Consider the following 16,310-nt stretch of genomic DNA (forward strand, 5'->3'; position numbering starts at 1 on the left):
ATAGCCTGGTCGCATATTTAGGACATATAGATATGTTATGTCTTTTTACGTTGTGTATTTTTGATACTGGCAGTGTTGAGACAACTTTTTTGTTTCTAATTAAAAAAACATCTTACCCTTTTCTAAACAACAGCCAAAGTCATATTCAAAGCCAATAGATTTTGATACCGTGTGTACCTTGCCTTACCGACTAACGTGAAGTTGCCGCTATCGCACGCGACTATATTCAATGCGCGGAGTAATGTTGTTATGTAGACGATTTAGTAAACTCACGCCCACCGCGAAGCCGGTTGATGATATCTTGATAAATTGTTATGCAATACACGTAGTACTTAGACATTTCTATTAAAAACAAGTGTATATCATTCAATTTGTTATCAACGTAGACATTTCGCAGTTTGTGTCCATGACTATCGCTTATATCCATATCTCAGTAATATTGCTGTTCGCAAGCGCGGCGCACGCGTCTCAAAATAACACGATGTTGAAGATCCCGAAAACTATGAGAGCCGTCGGCCTCTATAAATACTTGCCGATAAGCGATGTCAACAGTCTAATCGACGTAGAAGTGAAAGTCCCCAGTGTGACACCGTCTGATGTGCTAGTTGAAGTCAAAGCTACTGCAGTAAATCCCATTGACACTAAACAGCGCGCTCCGAAACCCAACGTAGAAGCTATACCGCGTATTCTGGGATGGGACGGCGCAGGAGTCGTAGTTTCTAAAGGAGAGAAAGCTAATTTATTCAATGTCGGCGACGAGGTATTTTTCACGGGTGACTTGAGGAAGAGTGGTTCTAATGCACAATACATGGCTGTTGACCAATATTTGGTAGGAATCAAGCCCAAAAACTGGACATTTGAACAAGCCGCCGCAATACCTCTGGTGACGCTCACGGCGTGCGAGTCAATATTTGACCGTCTACTGCTCTCAGAGAAAGACAAAGGAAAATCAATTTTAATCATCAACAGTGCTGGAGGAGTGGGATCAGTGGCTACACAGATTGTCAAGAACCTCGGTCTGAAAGTAATAGGCACAGCATCGCGTCCAGAAACTCAGGCGTTCACGCGCCAGTTTGGAGCAGACATAGTCCTCAACCACACCCAGGATCTGATACCACAGCTGGAGGCAAATGGGTTTGGAGCAGGAGTGGACTTTATTCTAGTTAACTTCGACCCCGCACCGTACTGGGATACGATGATGAAGGCAATCAAACCTCAGGGTAAGATTTGTATGCTAGTGGACAGCAGCGCTCCAGTGAACATAGCTACGTTGAAAGACAAAAGTATAACTTTAGTTGGTGAAATGATGTTTACGAGAATGAAGTATGACACCGAAGATAGAATAAGACATTACGAAATTTTCAAGGAGGTCTCCAAGTGGATGGAAGAAGGCAAGCTCAGGAGTCCTTTGACGAAAACATTGAGTCCTATCAACGCTGCTAACTTGCGAGAGGCGCACAAAATTATGGAAGAGAAAAAAATGATTGGGAAACTAGTGTTAACAGGATTTTGAGTACAAACTACGAACTTAATAGTCATTTCACTGCTTTATTTAAATGTAGGCAAGATACTTATTCTGTAAGTGTAGGTACCTACAAATATACTTAAAAGCATCATGTATTTGTATAGTGTGATACCAAAAATAAGTAGGTACCTATTTCTGGTATCTCAATAATATTTAGTAATCATAATGATCATTATACTTAATTAAGGATAGTTGTAATGTGTAATTTTTAGTTTGGTATTATTTAAAGATTACTTTAATTAGAAATTGTAGTATCCGTTATTTTCATCCCTTTATTCTATCCTTTCCCTTCGACTGTAACTACCTAGATAGGTACAGTCAGATAAATACACATGTAGTTACTTACTACTTAGTACTTATATTATAAATGTGGATGAAGAATTATATTATCAATTTACTCAACTAGAACTGACCTCAACACAATGTGTAGCTGGTAAAGTAGTCCATGCACGGCTTCGGCATCGGCTTTGGCATACAATCCGACACGATAGACGGATAGCTTTGAACGGCTTGTCGGATGCTACCGTTAGGCTACTTTAAACCCTGCGGAATAGGGTTGTCAGATCCAGACTGATCATTGCATTGTATTTTTGTGATAAAAACTAGTATTGTTTAGTTCCGGGACAGTAAAGAAAAATTACTGGACACGGGACATTCCGGGACAATCCTGGAAATCCCGGCCATCTGGCAACCCTACTGCGGACAGAAAAAGAAACCTCGCAAGGCGGGGCTTCGCCACTTATAAACTAAGAAGTTTAATTTAAAAAGTTTTGCTTAATCCATTAAACAGTATGTTAGATTAGTTTTAGTTAGTATACAATCCAGTATTTTTAGTGCTACTAAAAAAATTGTAGTAGGTACTTATAATACTGGATTGAATCAAGGAATACTTACAGAAACTAAATATTACCCCTATATAAATAGCTTTATTTTTTGCCCGTCATCTAGATATTAATAAGACGGTGTGCAAGATTGCATTGTCACTCAATATGGGAATATAATCAGGATGACTACTTGATTACTGAAGATAATCGTCATTGTCATGCGATAGGTTACCTAAGTCATGTCAACAGCCCGTGATAGGCCACTGCTGGAGTATGGGCCTCCTGTATACAAGGGTCTGCCATAATATCCAAGCTTGACAGGCGGTTGGAGACGAAAAGGTTCAGGTTTATCAGAACGCTGCCCATTTTTTGTTAATTTAAGGAGCAAGACTAGCGAGTGTAGGTTTCCTACTTTTTTATGGTATAAGCCGCCTGATGGTAAGCAATCGCCGCCGCCCATGCGATACCCGAAACCAGAGCCAGTAGACGTGCATTGCCGGGATTTTGGGGGTTAGGAATTTAAGGGTTGTTGGGGAATCGGCGATTGGGAAGGAAGGGAATTTGGTCTTGGCTACTTTACTTCAACTGCTTTGGAGGTCATCATTAGAACCTATAAGTCTTCTAAATAGACCATCTGCAAATCTCCACTGTGCCTGAACCGCAAAATACTAGCGCAATGATAGTTTATTTATTGAAACAACCCTTTGCTCTATCTATCTATCTCTCAGTAGACATATGAAGAGACGTTACTATTTACAATTTATATCTACGATAAAGACTGCAACAAGTAGAGTAGGTGCCTTGAACCTGAAGTATCAGTATGACAGTATCGTTGAAATTTCGATAAGAAACACAAACATTACGTGATACGAATTTTATTTTAGCTTTGTCATTGTTGGCTGTACTATATCTATGGCATTAAATAATGATATTTATATTCGTTTGAATCAGTTGTCATTCTAAATTCAGCCGCTATACCCGCAATTTAGCTTATCAAAATGTCTGGTCTACCGAAAACAATGCGCGCTGTGGGACTCTACAAGTACTTGCCGATCGAACACGAAGAGAGTCTCCTCGACTTGGAAGTGAGTTTACCAACTGTGACTGACACAGATTTGTTGATTCAAGTCAAGGCTGCCGCAGTCAATCCTATAGACACCAAACAACGCGCTCCAAAACCGAAAGTAGAAAATCCCCCGCGCATTTTGGGATGGGACGGCGCTGGAGTCGTCGTCGCTAAGGGTAAGGAAGCCAACTTATTCAACATCGGCGACGAAGTACTTTTCACCGCAGACATATCAAGAAATGGTGCCAATGCAGAGTACATCGCCGTTGACCAATTCCTAGTGGCGAAAAAACCTAAGAACTGGACATTTGAACAAGCTGCCGCTATGCCGCTGGTGACGCTAACTGCCACCGAGTCCATATTCGATCGCCTACTGATTACTGAAAAGGACAAAGGAAAGTCATTCTTGGTCATCAACAGTGCTGGAGGAGTGGGATCAGTAGCTACACAGATAGTTAAGAACCTCGGTCTGAAAGTAATAGGCACAGCATCGCGTCCAGAAACTCAGGCGTTCACGCGCCAGTTTGGAGCAGACATAGTCCTCAACCACACCCAGGATCTGATACCACAACTGGAGGCAAATGGGTTTGGAGCAGGAGTGGACTTTATTCTGGTTAACTTCGACCCCGCACCGTACTGGGATACATTGATGAAGGCAATCAAACCTCAGGGTAAGATTTGTTTGATTGTTGACTGCAGTGCTCTCGTAGATTTGAGGCCATTGAAGGACAAAAGTGTAACTTTGGTGTCAGAAATGATGGCTACGAGGATCAAGTATAAAACTGATGACAGGTCCAGGCATTACGAGTTGTTGAAGGAAGCAGCGCAGTGGATGGAAGAGGGCAAGCTGAAATGCACCCTTACAAGAACTATGAGCCCAATCAATGCTGCTAATGTTAAAGCGGCTCACAAACTTCTAGAAGATAAAACCTTGATTGGTAAACTAGTGTTGACTGGGTTTTAATAACTACATTAAGTTTTTACAGCAGTTATGTATACGAGTAGGTAATGATGGCTGATAAGCTTATGATTATTCCAACTTTGGTGAATTGTTAAGTAGGTTTTATGTGAAACCACTTATTTAAAATTCTAAGTAAGAAGACTTAGTAACTACTAAGTCTACATTTATTGATGAAGTATATCTATCTATACTTCCTACTTAATTGGTTTTTGTCGTAATTCAATAAAATATACTTTGTTTCGTTTTCTTGATTGGTTTGTATGCAATTTTATTTTATTTACTTTTAGTTGTGCGTTTGATAAATTTCTCAGGAAGGTTTGAAGTAAGCAAATAAGTTCAGATTTTGTTATATACTTCAAGAAGAATAATAAAAAAATCTTACCCGTATATCGTAGGTCTATCCAGTACAGAGTATTTGTTACTAACAAACTAACAAATTGTTAACTTTTGGAGTTAGTGTTTTTATAGGAGCAGAACATTTTCACTGATAATCTCTTAAATAATAAATTAGTTTTCAAAAATTATACACAAATAAACAATTTTGAATAATTTAATCGTAAATTAGTGACCAAAAGATCCTATTGTATGAGAAGAATTACTGAGCACACTCGGATCAAACTCTTGACCTATGAATGGGGATCCGGGTGCATTCCATGCTTTCTTCAATACATCCATATTGCGAATTTCATCACTAGTCGGCAGACCTTTCATTTTTCTTTCTTGATTCCATTGTAGTTCACGAACCTAGAAATAAAGTTTTAGAAAATTAATATTGATTGGATGTTTGTTTATTTTAAATAGCATGCTAAAATATGCCAGCGGCTTTGCACGCGTCCCCATATAAATAAGTATTCTATCACCCAAGTCAACTCATGCCCTGTCTGTATACCAAATTTCATTCAGTTGTCTTGGCATGATTGAAAGACAAACATCCAGAAATCCAAAAAAAAAAGAAAATGTTTAAGGGACACACTAGAAAATGCATTGATTTTGTCTCATTTAGATTTATGTTCCAGCAAACGATCTGTTAATATCAATGTTCTTTACCTTGGCAACATGATCTTCAGGTAAATCATCCAGAGGTCTGGAACAGTCTATCTTATCCAGGTCTATTGGCGGTTCACTATTCAGCAGTCTATTCCACCATCTCTCCTGGACTTTCTCTGTAAAATAGAAACAAAACATGTCAGTAGAAGTCCAAATGTATTTTAGATATTAATAAAATATTTCTTAGTATTTAGTGCACAGCAATATTTAGAATAATGACTAAAAACTTTTGGCATAAAGAAAAGAGATATTAACCGTCATACTCAAAGTAATTTAATGGTAACTTAACCCATTCCTTAGCAATTGTTTTGGGAACAAAATCGTTATTAGCCCGTCATATGCTGGAGCTCAGACCTGTGGGGGACACAACATGTTTTCTATTGCGTCTCATATATCCATAGACGAAAGATTAAGAATCATTGGCAGTTAGTGCCCTTATATAGTTTAACATTACAGTATTTAGTGTAACTACTTTTCAAACAATTTCAACACAATTATTACCTAGATGCATTAACAATTTTCCTCCAGTCATGCTCCAAAAGCTGTCCATGGCCTTTATCTTATAAGGCAGGGTGTCCTTTATGATAACATCACCATTTCTAGTGGCCACACTTATATCTCCTGCGTTGATAGCCACCTTCAGATCCTTGGACGATTTTATATCAGGGGGCAACTTCACAATGACATCTGAAATTTAGATTATTGTTTTGTTAAAATTAGAAATAGTTATATGTTTGGCTAACCGGCAAGGGGTTTGGGTTTGATTCTGCCGGGTCAGACAAAGCATTGCTAGGCATTTTTTGGTTTTTAGAAAATTTCTTAGTAATAGCATGGAGTCTGGAATTGTATATCAAGCTACTGAATGGATTATGATGAAATAAGCTAGTTAAGAATAAAAGGGTATAATAAACAAGTCAGTACCTAATTCCATAATATTCTGTGACCACAAGTAATTCTCTCGCTCAGCACCATTGTAAGTATCACTGTCCTTCTGAACCGGTATCTCGGGAGGCTTGTAGCCTTCTGGTATAGCTCTAGAAGTACTTGATACAGGATCCGGAGACTCAGGAGGCTTTTTGGCATTATCAACAGGCTTGACAAGAATTTGTTCAGATTTTTTAGAAGTATCTACTGATTGTTGAGAAGTTTCATCAGATTTCTGATCAGTTTGTGTGGCGGCTTCATCTTCACTCGCTTCCTCATTCTCAGCGACTACCTCCACTTCTTGGGCCACCGTTGAACACATAATCTCATTGGTAAGGTCTAACTGTTTCTGAGCCCCATTTGTTCCCTTCCATGTTTTGGGGTCACATGTTCTAAGGACCTTGATCACCAACTCTTCTGCGACTCCCGGCGGGAAGCCCATGTTTTCGTACGCGCCTTGAGGTACATAGTAGAAGTCAGTCCTGAAAATGGAATCGGTCTTTGGTGAGATGTAAATTAGAAACAAATTGGGTGTACCTTCATTTTGAAATGATAATAGTAAACTTTAGTATATTGACTGGCTATGATCTCTGTGAACGTTGTGAAGGATCTTGGTAAGTTATGTTGCCAAAAACTTGCACAACTTACGTACAAAAACAATAGAAAGAACCAACCTTCTGGCTAAAAAACCGAATATTGCAGATAGGAAGCCTAATATAGATTTCTCGTTGACTAGTATCGACGTCAACACATCGTCGTATTTTGTTACATCGTAAGTATCCGACATTATCACCGTATTTAGTTCATAAATATATAATTTTCGATGTGTTATTTTTCTTGTTGATGTTCTCTTTCGAAACAAATTAAATGAATGAGAGTGAACGAATGAAAACGAAATCAAGACTATTTGACGTTTGACGAACGATGAATGAGTGAAGTTTTCTCGTTTTGACATTGCCACGTTCCGTTTTACTGTAGCCTATTTTATTTTATTTATAGTTTAGATTTGATTAATTGAATATAAACATCATACCATTATTTTAATTTATATTGTAAACTGAGGATAATTTTATACTAAACTTTACAAATATTTTAAAATTCCCAAGGATTACTTATTTTTTTACGTTGGCATCCCAAAACCAGTTTTTTAATTTGCATTCCCGCCACTTGGCGGTGTTAGTTCGCTTTCGAAAGTTTCACATCCGCAAGAGAGCGGCAAGGCAAGGCGAGGTGAAGTAGGCAAAGAAGTCTCGCGCGCGAACTCGGTACGCTGCAGGCGATGACCGCATTCATATGAGTTTTTATTATATTGTGTGTGTGCTGTCGTGTTCTCCGAACCGTTAAGTGTTTACGAAAATGCTGTATAGGTGAACTTTTAGGATACAAAGTGTTGTGATTGTGATAATATTCCTTTAAACCTCTTCTATCTTTTACTGTCTCTTGAAGGTTGTAAAAATGCCTTGCTCAGCGGTAACTTTGTCTATAGCGACCATTACAGCAATCGTGGCTGCTGCTTTAATGGCTATAGCCTTCTCGACGGATAACTGGCTTTATATTGAAGTTAAGCGGACACACATACAGGTAAGAATATCATTAATTTAATATTTAATTTATTGCATGATACTAACAATTTTATATCTTTGTTTACCTTATACTTTTATTTTTAAGTACCTACATTGCATTAATTATTTGAAAAAAAAAAATACAAAAATTTACAACAGCTTCTAGACTTAGTTTTTTTTCGTAGTTAGGTAGTCGTAGAGTTATAGACAGATTGAGGTCAATTAGTTGTCAAAATAACTACCCATATTTAATTGACAGTTTACCCAACAAACATTTAAGACGTCGAGTAGACGTTTTGGTAACAACTTAATGTTATTTAGTCTAGTCGTATAAACGTCATAAGGACGTTTACTCGACGGCATTTGGGCCCATTTTATATAACTTAAGGCGCTAAGAGTTTCGTATAACAGTCATATAAAACACCTAATTAGTCGCATAGTAGTCATATACGCGTCGGCGATTTGACTACATGTCGTGTAGTGGTAGCTGTTGCGGCGTGTATTCGACTTATTGTCACAAATATGATTTTTATATGATGTAATCGGTATGTAATGGTCGTTTAAAGATTATATTAAGAACGAATATTATAAAATATTATTTTAATGGAGTAGTGTTTTTGACAGCGGTATTTATTTTGTTTTTTTTTCTTGTTATTTGAGGTGATAAAACCATTCCATCAGTTGTAAACCATTGGGCAATCAAGTTTACTGATTAATGTGAAGTTAGTTTTTAACAAATTTTTAATGCGCCTTCAAAATTTTAATGTTATCACATATTTTTATGAATAATTTACTATGTGACTGCGTTATATGACAACTATATAACTTCCCGACCAATAAGCTGCGAGTTCATTGTAAATAAATATTATAAATTTGATTTAAAAATGGTGGAAGTGGGATACAAGGTTATTATAAACCTTTAACATGACTATTAATTATATAGCAGTCGTATTATCATGTTTGTGATACTTTAGGACGTATAGAGGTCGTTCTTAAGACTAATATTCGACTTATATGTGATGGTTACTAATACTACGTTTAAACAACAATTGTCCGTATAGCGGTCGTGTAAAAGGTAATTATATGACAAAATTGACAGTATTTCGACGTTTATACTACGAAAACGTTTACACGACGAAACAGTTGTGTATGTAAGTTATAAAGATGTCGTCGTAGACACTATTATACGATGATTGTATAAAAAAGTCGTAATAACGTCTATATGACATTATAATACGACCAAAAATGTATATGACTATTCGGTCAGATAAGGCACCAGTACACGACGAAGAGTTATAAAAACTACTGTAAAATAACTTTAATACGACTCAAAGTTATATAAATGTTTGTTTATATGACAAAAATGTTTGCTGGGTATTCAAGGAGTCAACAGTTTTGAAGCCTTCGATGTTTAAATCAGTGAATGAGTGTCATCAGCTTCAGCCTCAAGTTACAAGGTCGCAGTCAAAGTAATAACGAAACTATTGAGAAACTTGGAGAACAGCTGCTAACACCTTCCTCCAAACAAACAATGTGATTAACATCTTAACACTTTTCTTCATTGCCAATTGTTTTGCATCATGCGTGAGCTACCTCCACGTAATGAATACAATCTTGATCATCAATAAATCTAACTTACAACATATCCCCTATTTCATTACGAATTTCGATTGTACCAGCGGAATGGGCTCAATAAATAAAATCATCGTAGCACGTATTCTTTCGAGTCCTTACCGAGACACCGTTACAGTAGACACGTTACGCATAAATATGCACGTATTAATGGCACGAACAAATGTGTTGGTAACTGTACTGTTCCGTGAGCCAACTCCTGTGCACCCAGTCGTGGAGATAAAGATGCTACGACCGATAACGTTGCACGGCAGAACACGTTTTTAATAATAAACTGCCTATTTAAGGCTCGACGGTCAAGCAATCGTTGTTATTATGCACAAAAACCCCTGTAGTTAACATAAGAAAGCGCATAATTTGCAAAAAACTGGAACATCTCACGGTTAATTTGGTTGTTATGTGCGTCTCAGTTTTTGTAACTATCAACCTGCCGGTTTTTAGTTTCTTTTCTTAAGTCGGGGTCATGATTTTTTTGCAAGCCGAGCTAACTACCTAGTATGTTCTGCCTTGTACCTGCTCGAGGACGGCTTAATTTTTTGTTCCCTTTGTAATGGGGTTGGGTTTTGCTCGTAGACAGGTTACTACGTGACCAATCCTTCGACGAGTGTCTTTACTTTACTTCAAACAATTGGTTTTGTAGGAACTTATGTGCCTTTTCTATAGCTATTAGTTGGCTCCTTATTAAGCCAGCTAGTTAAAAGATAAAACTGAATAGGTACCCAGAGATCACGTTAAGTAATCCGTTATTTTAGTTTTTTCAATACCCCACTAGTGTGTTCATTCATTGGAACAGTGTTTCCTCTTATTGTTTTACCGTAAATCACAAACAATTTGTTTTATGTGAGAATTAAATTAGCAATTATCATACATACAATCTGTAGCCCTGAAGGATTTATGTTTTTATAGCATTAATGCTCCTCAGAAGTTTTTGTGACATTTAAAATGAGATACGTTAAAAATACAGCTATAAAATTGTATAGCAAAATTGCTATAATCTACGATTTCAGTAACCATTTGAATGATTACATAGGTTACCATCACCATCATCAGCCGAGAGACGTCTACTGCTGAACAAAGGCCTTCCCCTTACATAGGTTATCACCTACAAATAAACCAATTCAATTCTAGTTGAAAAGACCATTACAGTTCTCATCTTAAAATAGATCATCTGCTTCTTCCGTATAAGTTATAAAGTAATTTCTATACTATCTCGTATCTGCGATTAAATCTATACTAATATTATAAAGCTGAAGAGTTTGTTTGTTTGTTTGTTTGTTTGTTTGAACGCGCTAATCTCAGGAACTACTGGTCCGATGTGAATATTTTTTTTTGTGTTGGATAGCGCATTTATCGAGGAAGGTAGGCTATAAATCATCACGCTACGATCAATAGGAACCGAGCAGGGCGGGTGAAACCGCGCGCAAGTAGCTAGTTAGTTATATCGAGAAAAGTTAATCTCTCTCTGTTCTCACAGCATTCAATGAGGGCTTTCTTTAAATGAAGCCTAATTGTAGTTTACGAGGCGTCTCAAAGACGTGTGGCGAATCCGCTACTATCTACATACATTATCAAAGTCTATTAGATCTTGTAGAGACAAACGGTGGAAAGCATGAGAGAAATCGATCGTGAAAGTGACGAAATCTGTGTGAACATCTCTGAACATGCATACTTTAGTTACCGCATAATGGTAACCGTGACTCGTACGTTACGTAAATTATTTGTTTATTACTTTGTGCTAAAGTCAGGTGTAGTGAATTGGCTATAAGTGTTCCGTATGATACTTACAATTGTTTTCGGTTCAAGCAAACTGCTGTTTCATTCGGTTTCGGTTATCGGTTTGGAAATTCTGCAGTTGTTGTTTGAGTTTCACAAAATATTATCAATTTCCTAAGCTGGATTGATACCTAGATATGCTTATTTCGATTGAACAAAAAGATGAAGAAATGCTAAACCTACATTTGAATTTTAAATTATTATAAACTAAAATTAGCTCAAAATATCCGCTTGAATGAACATCACACTAAACTTTCATCGTGTATCCGAATCCGAGTGATTTTCTACGTTTGGTCTTTTTCGAGTTATGCAAAGGCCAAAGAAAGTGGTTTATGCAAATACGTTAAATATTCTGTGAGTGCGAGATGGTTTTATGTAATAAACACGAATTACGAACGGACTTTCTAGTGATTCTGTGTACAATGCGTACGATAATAATTGTCATGGACTATGTATTAGTAATAGTAGAATAGCTAGTCAAGTCAAAGTAATAGACTTCTTGATAGATAGACTGCAAAAAGACTTAGTATCGACTCTTCTTGATTTCAACACCAAATTTTTTGTAACATATCGAAGTGTAACTATTTAGAACACGTATATATTTTTAGGTATTTGCCTATTTCTTTCCGCATTCGTGATAAAATGCAACAGACTTTGCTGCTCACATATTTACGTAATATTGAATAAATCTGCCTCTATTTTTAAATTCATGCAACATTGGCTATCGTAATCCTCTTTTCATTGACTCAAAGTTCACAGGGTAAATAAAGAAACTTGAGAATGAATTTCTATTTACGGAAGGAGCAGACCATCTGGGCATTAAGGGATGAACACAGAACAGTTTGTTTATTGCCTTACCTGGGGCTCCGGATGTAATGTTTACTTATCTACATCCACATGAAAAAAAAAAACAGTTTAAAAAAGAAAGATGATTTTTAACCCCGGATCAGGTAGAGCTGTTGTTAATGCGTACTGTCAACGGCAAGTTGTCGTCAGTCGCAAGAACATTTTCTATTTTTTAACGTAAAATAGACTTTAAAGTCACAACTCAATCTATTAGCTAATACAGAATAAAAGTACAGAACCAACGTTCTATCATTAAAGTTAAAACTCAATGCAACAAGTACATCTGATAACCGTATAGAACAAGAATACCTATGTTATATCATCTCATCATTTACAACTATGTTAAAAAAGTACCATGAATAGCAATAGGTTCGTCCTATCTTTGCAATTGATGGCAGAATAGGGATGTAAACACACCTCTTTAATCATCTTGTCCTACCACTAAGGCCATGCCACTGTGACCAGAGACTGTTCTAATTTTATCCGCCTACGTCACCCACCTACACTACCCAAAGATAAGTCGGTAGCACTTGAAATGCTCGGGTCTTGGCTCCACTGACAGGTGGTTTGTTTAATGCTTGGCGTCTGGTAAAACAGACACGTTTGGTCGCTTAGTTTCTTGCCAGACTGGAGCCCTACGCTAAGTGATTACGTTTCTTCATAGAGACTTGAAAGTTTCGATTTTTGGGGGGTGATGACACAATTATACAAGTTTGTTTTAGCTTCCTATATTAAAGTATTAAGTTGTAAAGGCCTTTTTGGCCGCTATTCTTTTAAATTGATACAGATTTCTTTAGTTTCTACCCATGGGTTAGAAAATAAATACTGCACCTAAATGAACGGTTAAACTTTGTCCTAATTCTTTAGTTGAACAAACTTCGGTGACGAAAATTCCTAAATGCGTGTGTCTACACGTCATCGACAATGGGTGATTATAGAGGCAACCCGCTTTCCTGCACGACGACACCCACTTCTCACGACTTCCGATGCCCGACCCGGAGCTGCGGACAACGTAAAAGGTTACCGGGGCTCCGGCTCAAAGCAGAAGAAGACACTCCTCTCGCCTCACCTAGGGCGGGAGAAGTCATTGGATGATTTCCTCCCTCAAAAAAAAAAAAAAAAAAAGATAAAGAAAGATGATGAAAATTAAGTCTAATCTGACATTACTAAGCCTAAAAACCATGAAGGGGTTTCCAATCACTAAAATAACATTAACAGTATCATCCATAGTTGGCTATTAATGACTATTAACTGTTTTTAATCGATTTATTAGCCGAATTATATTAAGCGGAATAACCAACACTACCTCTGGAGGACGCGAGCCGAACATACGCGTAAAATATTGATTGAAAAAATAGACTTTAAATCCTTAAGTAATGATTATTTAGACCTAACTCATGTATCGGAATTACCGGAAACTGCTTATAAATTTTATGTGACTGACGGAACTAACTTAAAAGGTTATAAAAACGTTGCTAACTTCCAAGTTGTTCATAATTTGTAAGTTTTGAAATTGCTCGTATTGCATGTGTACGGATATTGCATGGTCAAGCGTGATTGCTGCCTCTAATAGACGGTTTAATCACGGTGGAGGTAATCGTAGCTCCATACTCCATGACTAGATTTCAAACCATGGATAAAAATAGCTAATGAAAATAACAAAAAGTAGGGGGAAATCATCCAATGACTTCTCTCATCTTGACCGAGATGAGAGACAGTCAGACTCCTACTGACTAAAAACCACCCTGTTCCTACTTCTGCTTAGCGAGTTGGAGCCCTTGTAACCTGCTAGGCAGCCCGCAGCACATAGAGTACCTATATCATTATTAATCATCCTATCAAACACCTCCAAAAAACAACGGTTTTCTAAACTTAAAAGGTTGGGTTATTTCCCGTAGTTTCACTTAGTACATCCTCTGGAAACAGCAGCAGCAGTCATGCTACCAGATCGTAATGAATACTAATGAGTATTCAATAGATTTTTTCTAAAACTCATTTATTGCGTGAATAAATGAACAAAACTGTTATAAAGTCAACATGTGAACGCTTGAGAACATTTAACATAAATCGAATTGGCCTCGTTATGTAAAACAAAAACATTACCTGTTGCAAACCAGAAGAGTTTAAAAATATTTGTTATACTTAATTAACCGGATTGAGTTAATTTGTTCATTATGTCACTTGATTACCTGGTATATTACGTATATACAGTAAAGGGCCATGTGAACGTAACTCGTAAGGCTGTATAGAGAACAACAGTGCCACTTACTTAAAGAAAAAAATGCCGCGATTTACGCATAGCGACATATTTGTGTGGCCTTCTTTTTTGAAACATGACATAACCGATATAAATTGATTGTTATAGGATAAACAAGTAAATATAAAGTGTTGGAAAGTGTAAATAATTCATCTGGTTCTCAGATCGTTATAGAGTTGCCTTTCACAATTCTTTCCATGGTTTTCCGGCCTTTCACTGATCTTGAGACGAGACCAAATGGCCAATGTTAGCATATGTTTGTCGTAAGTTGTCATTAAAACTGCCTAATTTTCATTTATCGACATTTTAATGTGAATAAAGTAGGTTAATAGGAAGTTGCGGTAATACATTCAGATTGTAGGCATTGTAAATGCCTAATTTGATCAAAATTGTCATAACTAGTTAGTACTTTTTTTGATGATCTGTTTTTTTAATACAATGCAATATTTTCATAATCGAACTTGAAATGAATGAATCAATTGATACATACAATGATTTTTTTCTTGTTTAAAACGTTGAGCATACATCATTCTCATAACACCAAACAAAATATTTTAATGAAATGCAAGCGAGATGACGACGCGACGGTTTGTTGCCAAACTGTGCAGTTTCGCACAGCATACTCTCATTATTGTTATGCCATTGTGTCATTACAGTTGGTTCATTGATTTTGCAAGACACATTAAAAAGACATTTTTTTGTTTAATTAGTGTCATAATGTATGGCACCGTGTTCTAATTTGAGGTCGAAGGTACTACAGCAATTATGCCTTATGTAATGAACGCGGTTTTGTTATCTGTGGCTTGTGTACCTTTTAGGTCTCAAGAAACTTGTCTATGCTTTAAAGGAGTTTCTAATTAATGAGTTTTATTGTCTAACTGTTAATGCTGGATGGTTGTGCTTTGTCCCTTCTTGGGGTTTAGTTAATTAAGGTTAATTAACATTATTCTTCCTTGATTGTTTGGTGGTTTGCAAAACTTGCAATGCATTGGTTGGTGAATGGTCATTTGGGATTTGGTTCTGTCATTTGGTTATCTGATTTATTAATATAGTGACAGCACAAGGTATTGGTTTGATGCGTAGATTAAGCAATCTTTTAGTGAGGTTTCGAATTGTGACAAACTCGCCGCAACCTCCCAAAACTGCTGCAATTCCTGTAAGCCAGGATCTACAGTAGATACCACAAAAACACTAGAACACTGAAGTCCGGCGCGTCCCAGAGACATGAATGACTGTCTTGGATCTCGCAACGAAATAAATCAGAAGATATTTTTAGAGGAGAAGAAATAACGATAGTGTAATTTCGAAATATGATAACAGCGCATTCTGTATCTACAAACAATAATTTGCATCATTTGAAATTCGCATTTTATGTATCAGCCACTTGTAGGCATCCCAAATTTTTCAATGAAGTAATTTTATATTTAGAAGATTCGATATATAAAGAGCGTATAATAGTAAGGTCAACAATATTGCAATTAGATCTCATTTCTCGCTCCACTTTAGGATCGGTTAACTTGATTATTGAACTAGTGCGACCCCGCGTCTTACCTGATTTACCACGATTTAGTTAGTTGAGGTAACTGTGTCTATTACTCGGTGATCTGGCTATTTGCTCTACTTACTCATTATATGAATAAGTATTTAATAAAAAATGTTGGTCTGACTATGAATAGCAGTATTTACGATTGAAATTAACAACCGTTTCAAAGAATTTGAATTGAAATTGTTATTAATTTTAACTGTCATGTCAATTAAGTGATTAAAGAGGTTATTAAGACAGGTTTAGGTAGAAGTAAAATACTGTAAAACTGGGTGAATAGAATTCAAATGGTGAATAGATGTTAGAACATTTTCCCAACATTTCTTCACCTATTTATTCCTTGAATTCTA

General features: G+C 36.8%; 4 protein-coding genes across 5 annotated transcripts in view; 3 read left to right on the forward strand and 1 right to left on the reverse strand.

The window, feature by feature from the left end:
• Positions 1-242: 242 nt before the first annotated feature.
• On the forward strand, positions 243-1,771 carry LOC118264652 (zinc-type alcohol dehydrogenase-like protein SE_1777). Its single transcript, XM_050705162.1, has one exon. It carries the CDS (start codon positions 407-409, stop codon positions 1,511-1,513), a length of 1,107 nt encoding a protein of 368 aa, XP_050561119.1. The 5' UTR covers positions 243-406; the 3' UTR covers positions 1,514-1,771.
• Positions 1,772-3,165: 1,394 nt separating this feature from the next.
• Positions 3,166-4,613, forward strand: LOC118264517 (zinc-type alcohol dehydrogenase-like protein SERP1785). The gene has a single exon (XM_035577046.2). It carries the CDS (start codon positions 3,348-3,350, stop codon positions 4,377-4,379), a length of 1,032 nt encoding a protein of 343 aa, XP_035432939.2. The 5' UTR covers positions 3,166-3,347; the 3' UTR covers positions 4,380-4,613.
• A 299-nt stretch (positions 4,614-4,912) lies between these two features.
• LOC118264516 (nudC domain-containing protein 3) lies at positions 4,913-7,249 on the reverse strand. Its single transcript, XM_035577044.2, has 5 exons — positions 7,022-7,249; positions 6,345-6,829; positions 5,925-6,110; positions 5,424-5,539; positions 4,913-5,120 (listed from the first exon to the last, which is right to left on the reverse strand). The coding sequence occupies exons 1-5, from the start codon at positions 7,132-7,134 to the stop codon at positions 4,938-4,940; spliced, it is 1,083 nt and encodes a 360-aa protein (XP_035432937.2). The 5' UTR covers positions 7,135-7,249; the 3' UTR covers positions 4,913-4,937.
• Positions 7,250-7,527: 278 nt separating this feature from the next.
• The window catches only part of LOC118264079 (uncharacterized), a 58,314-nt gene continuing 49,531 nt past the window's right edge, over positions 7,528-16,310 (forward strand). For both annotated transcript variants that reach the window (XM_035576432.2, XM_035576431.2), the window contains exon 1: positions 7,528-7,928. In XM_035576432.2, the coding sequence (XP_035432325.1) occupies positions 7,803-7,928 (126 nt within the window). In that variant the 5' untranslated portion in view covers positions 7,528-7,802. The remainder of the gene's footprint in view (positions 7,929-16,310) is intronic.

Source organism: Spodoptera frugiperda, chromosome 26 (assembly GCF_023101765.2).
Source record: "Spodoptera frugiperda isolate SF20-4 chromosome 26, AGI-APGP_CSIRO_Sfru_2.0, whole genome shotgun sequence".
NCBI lineage: Eukaryota > Metazoa > Arthropoda > Insecta > Lepidoptera > Noctuidae > Spodoptera > Spodoptera frugiperda.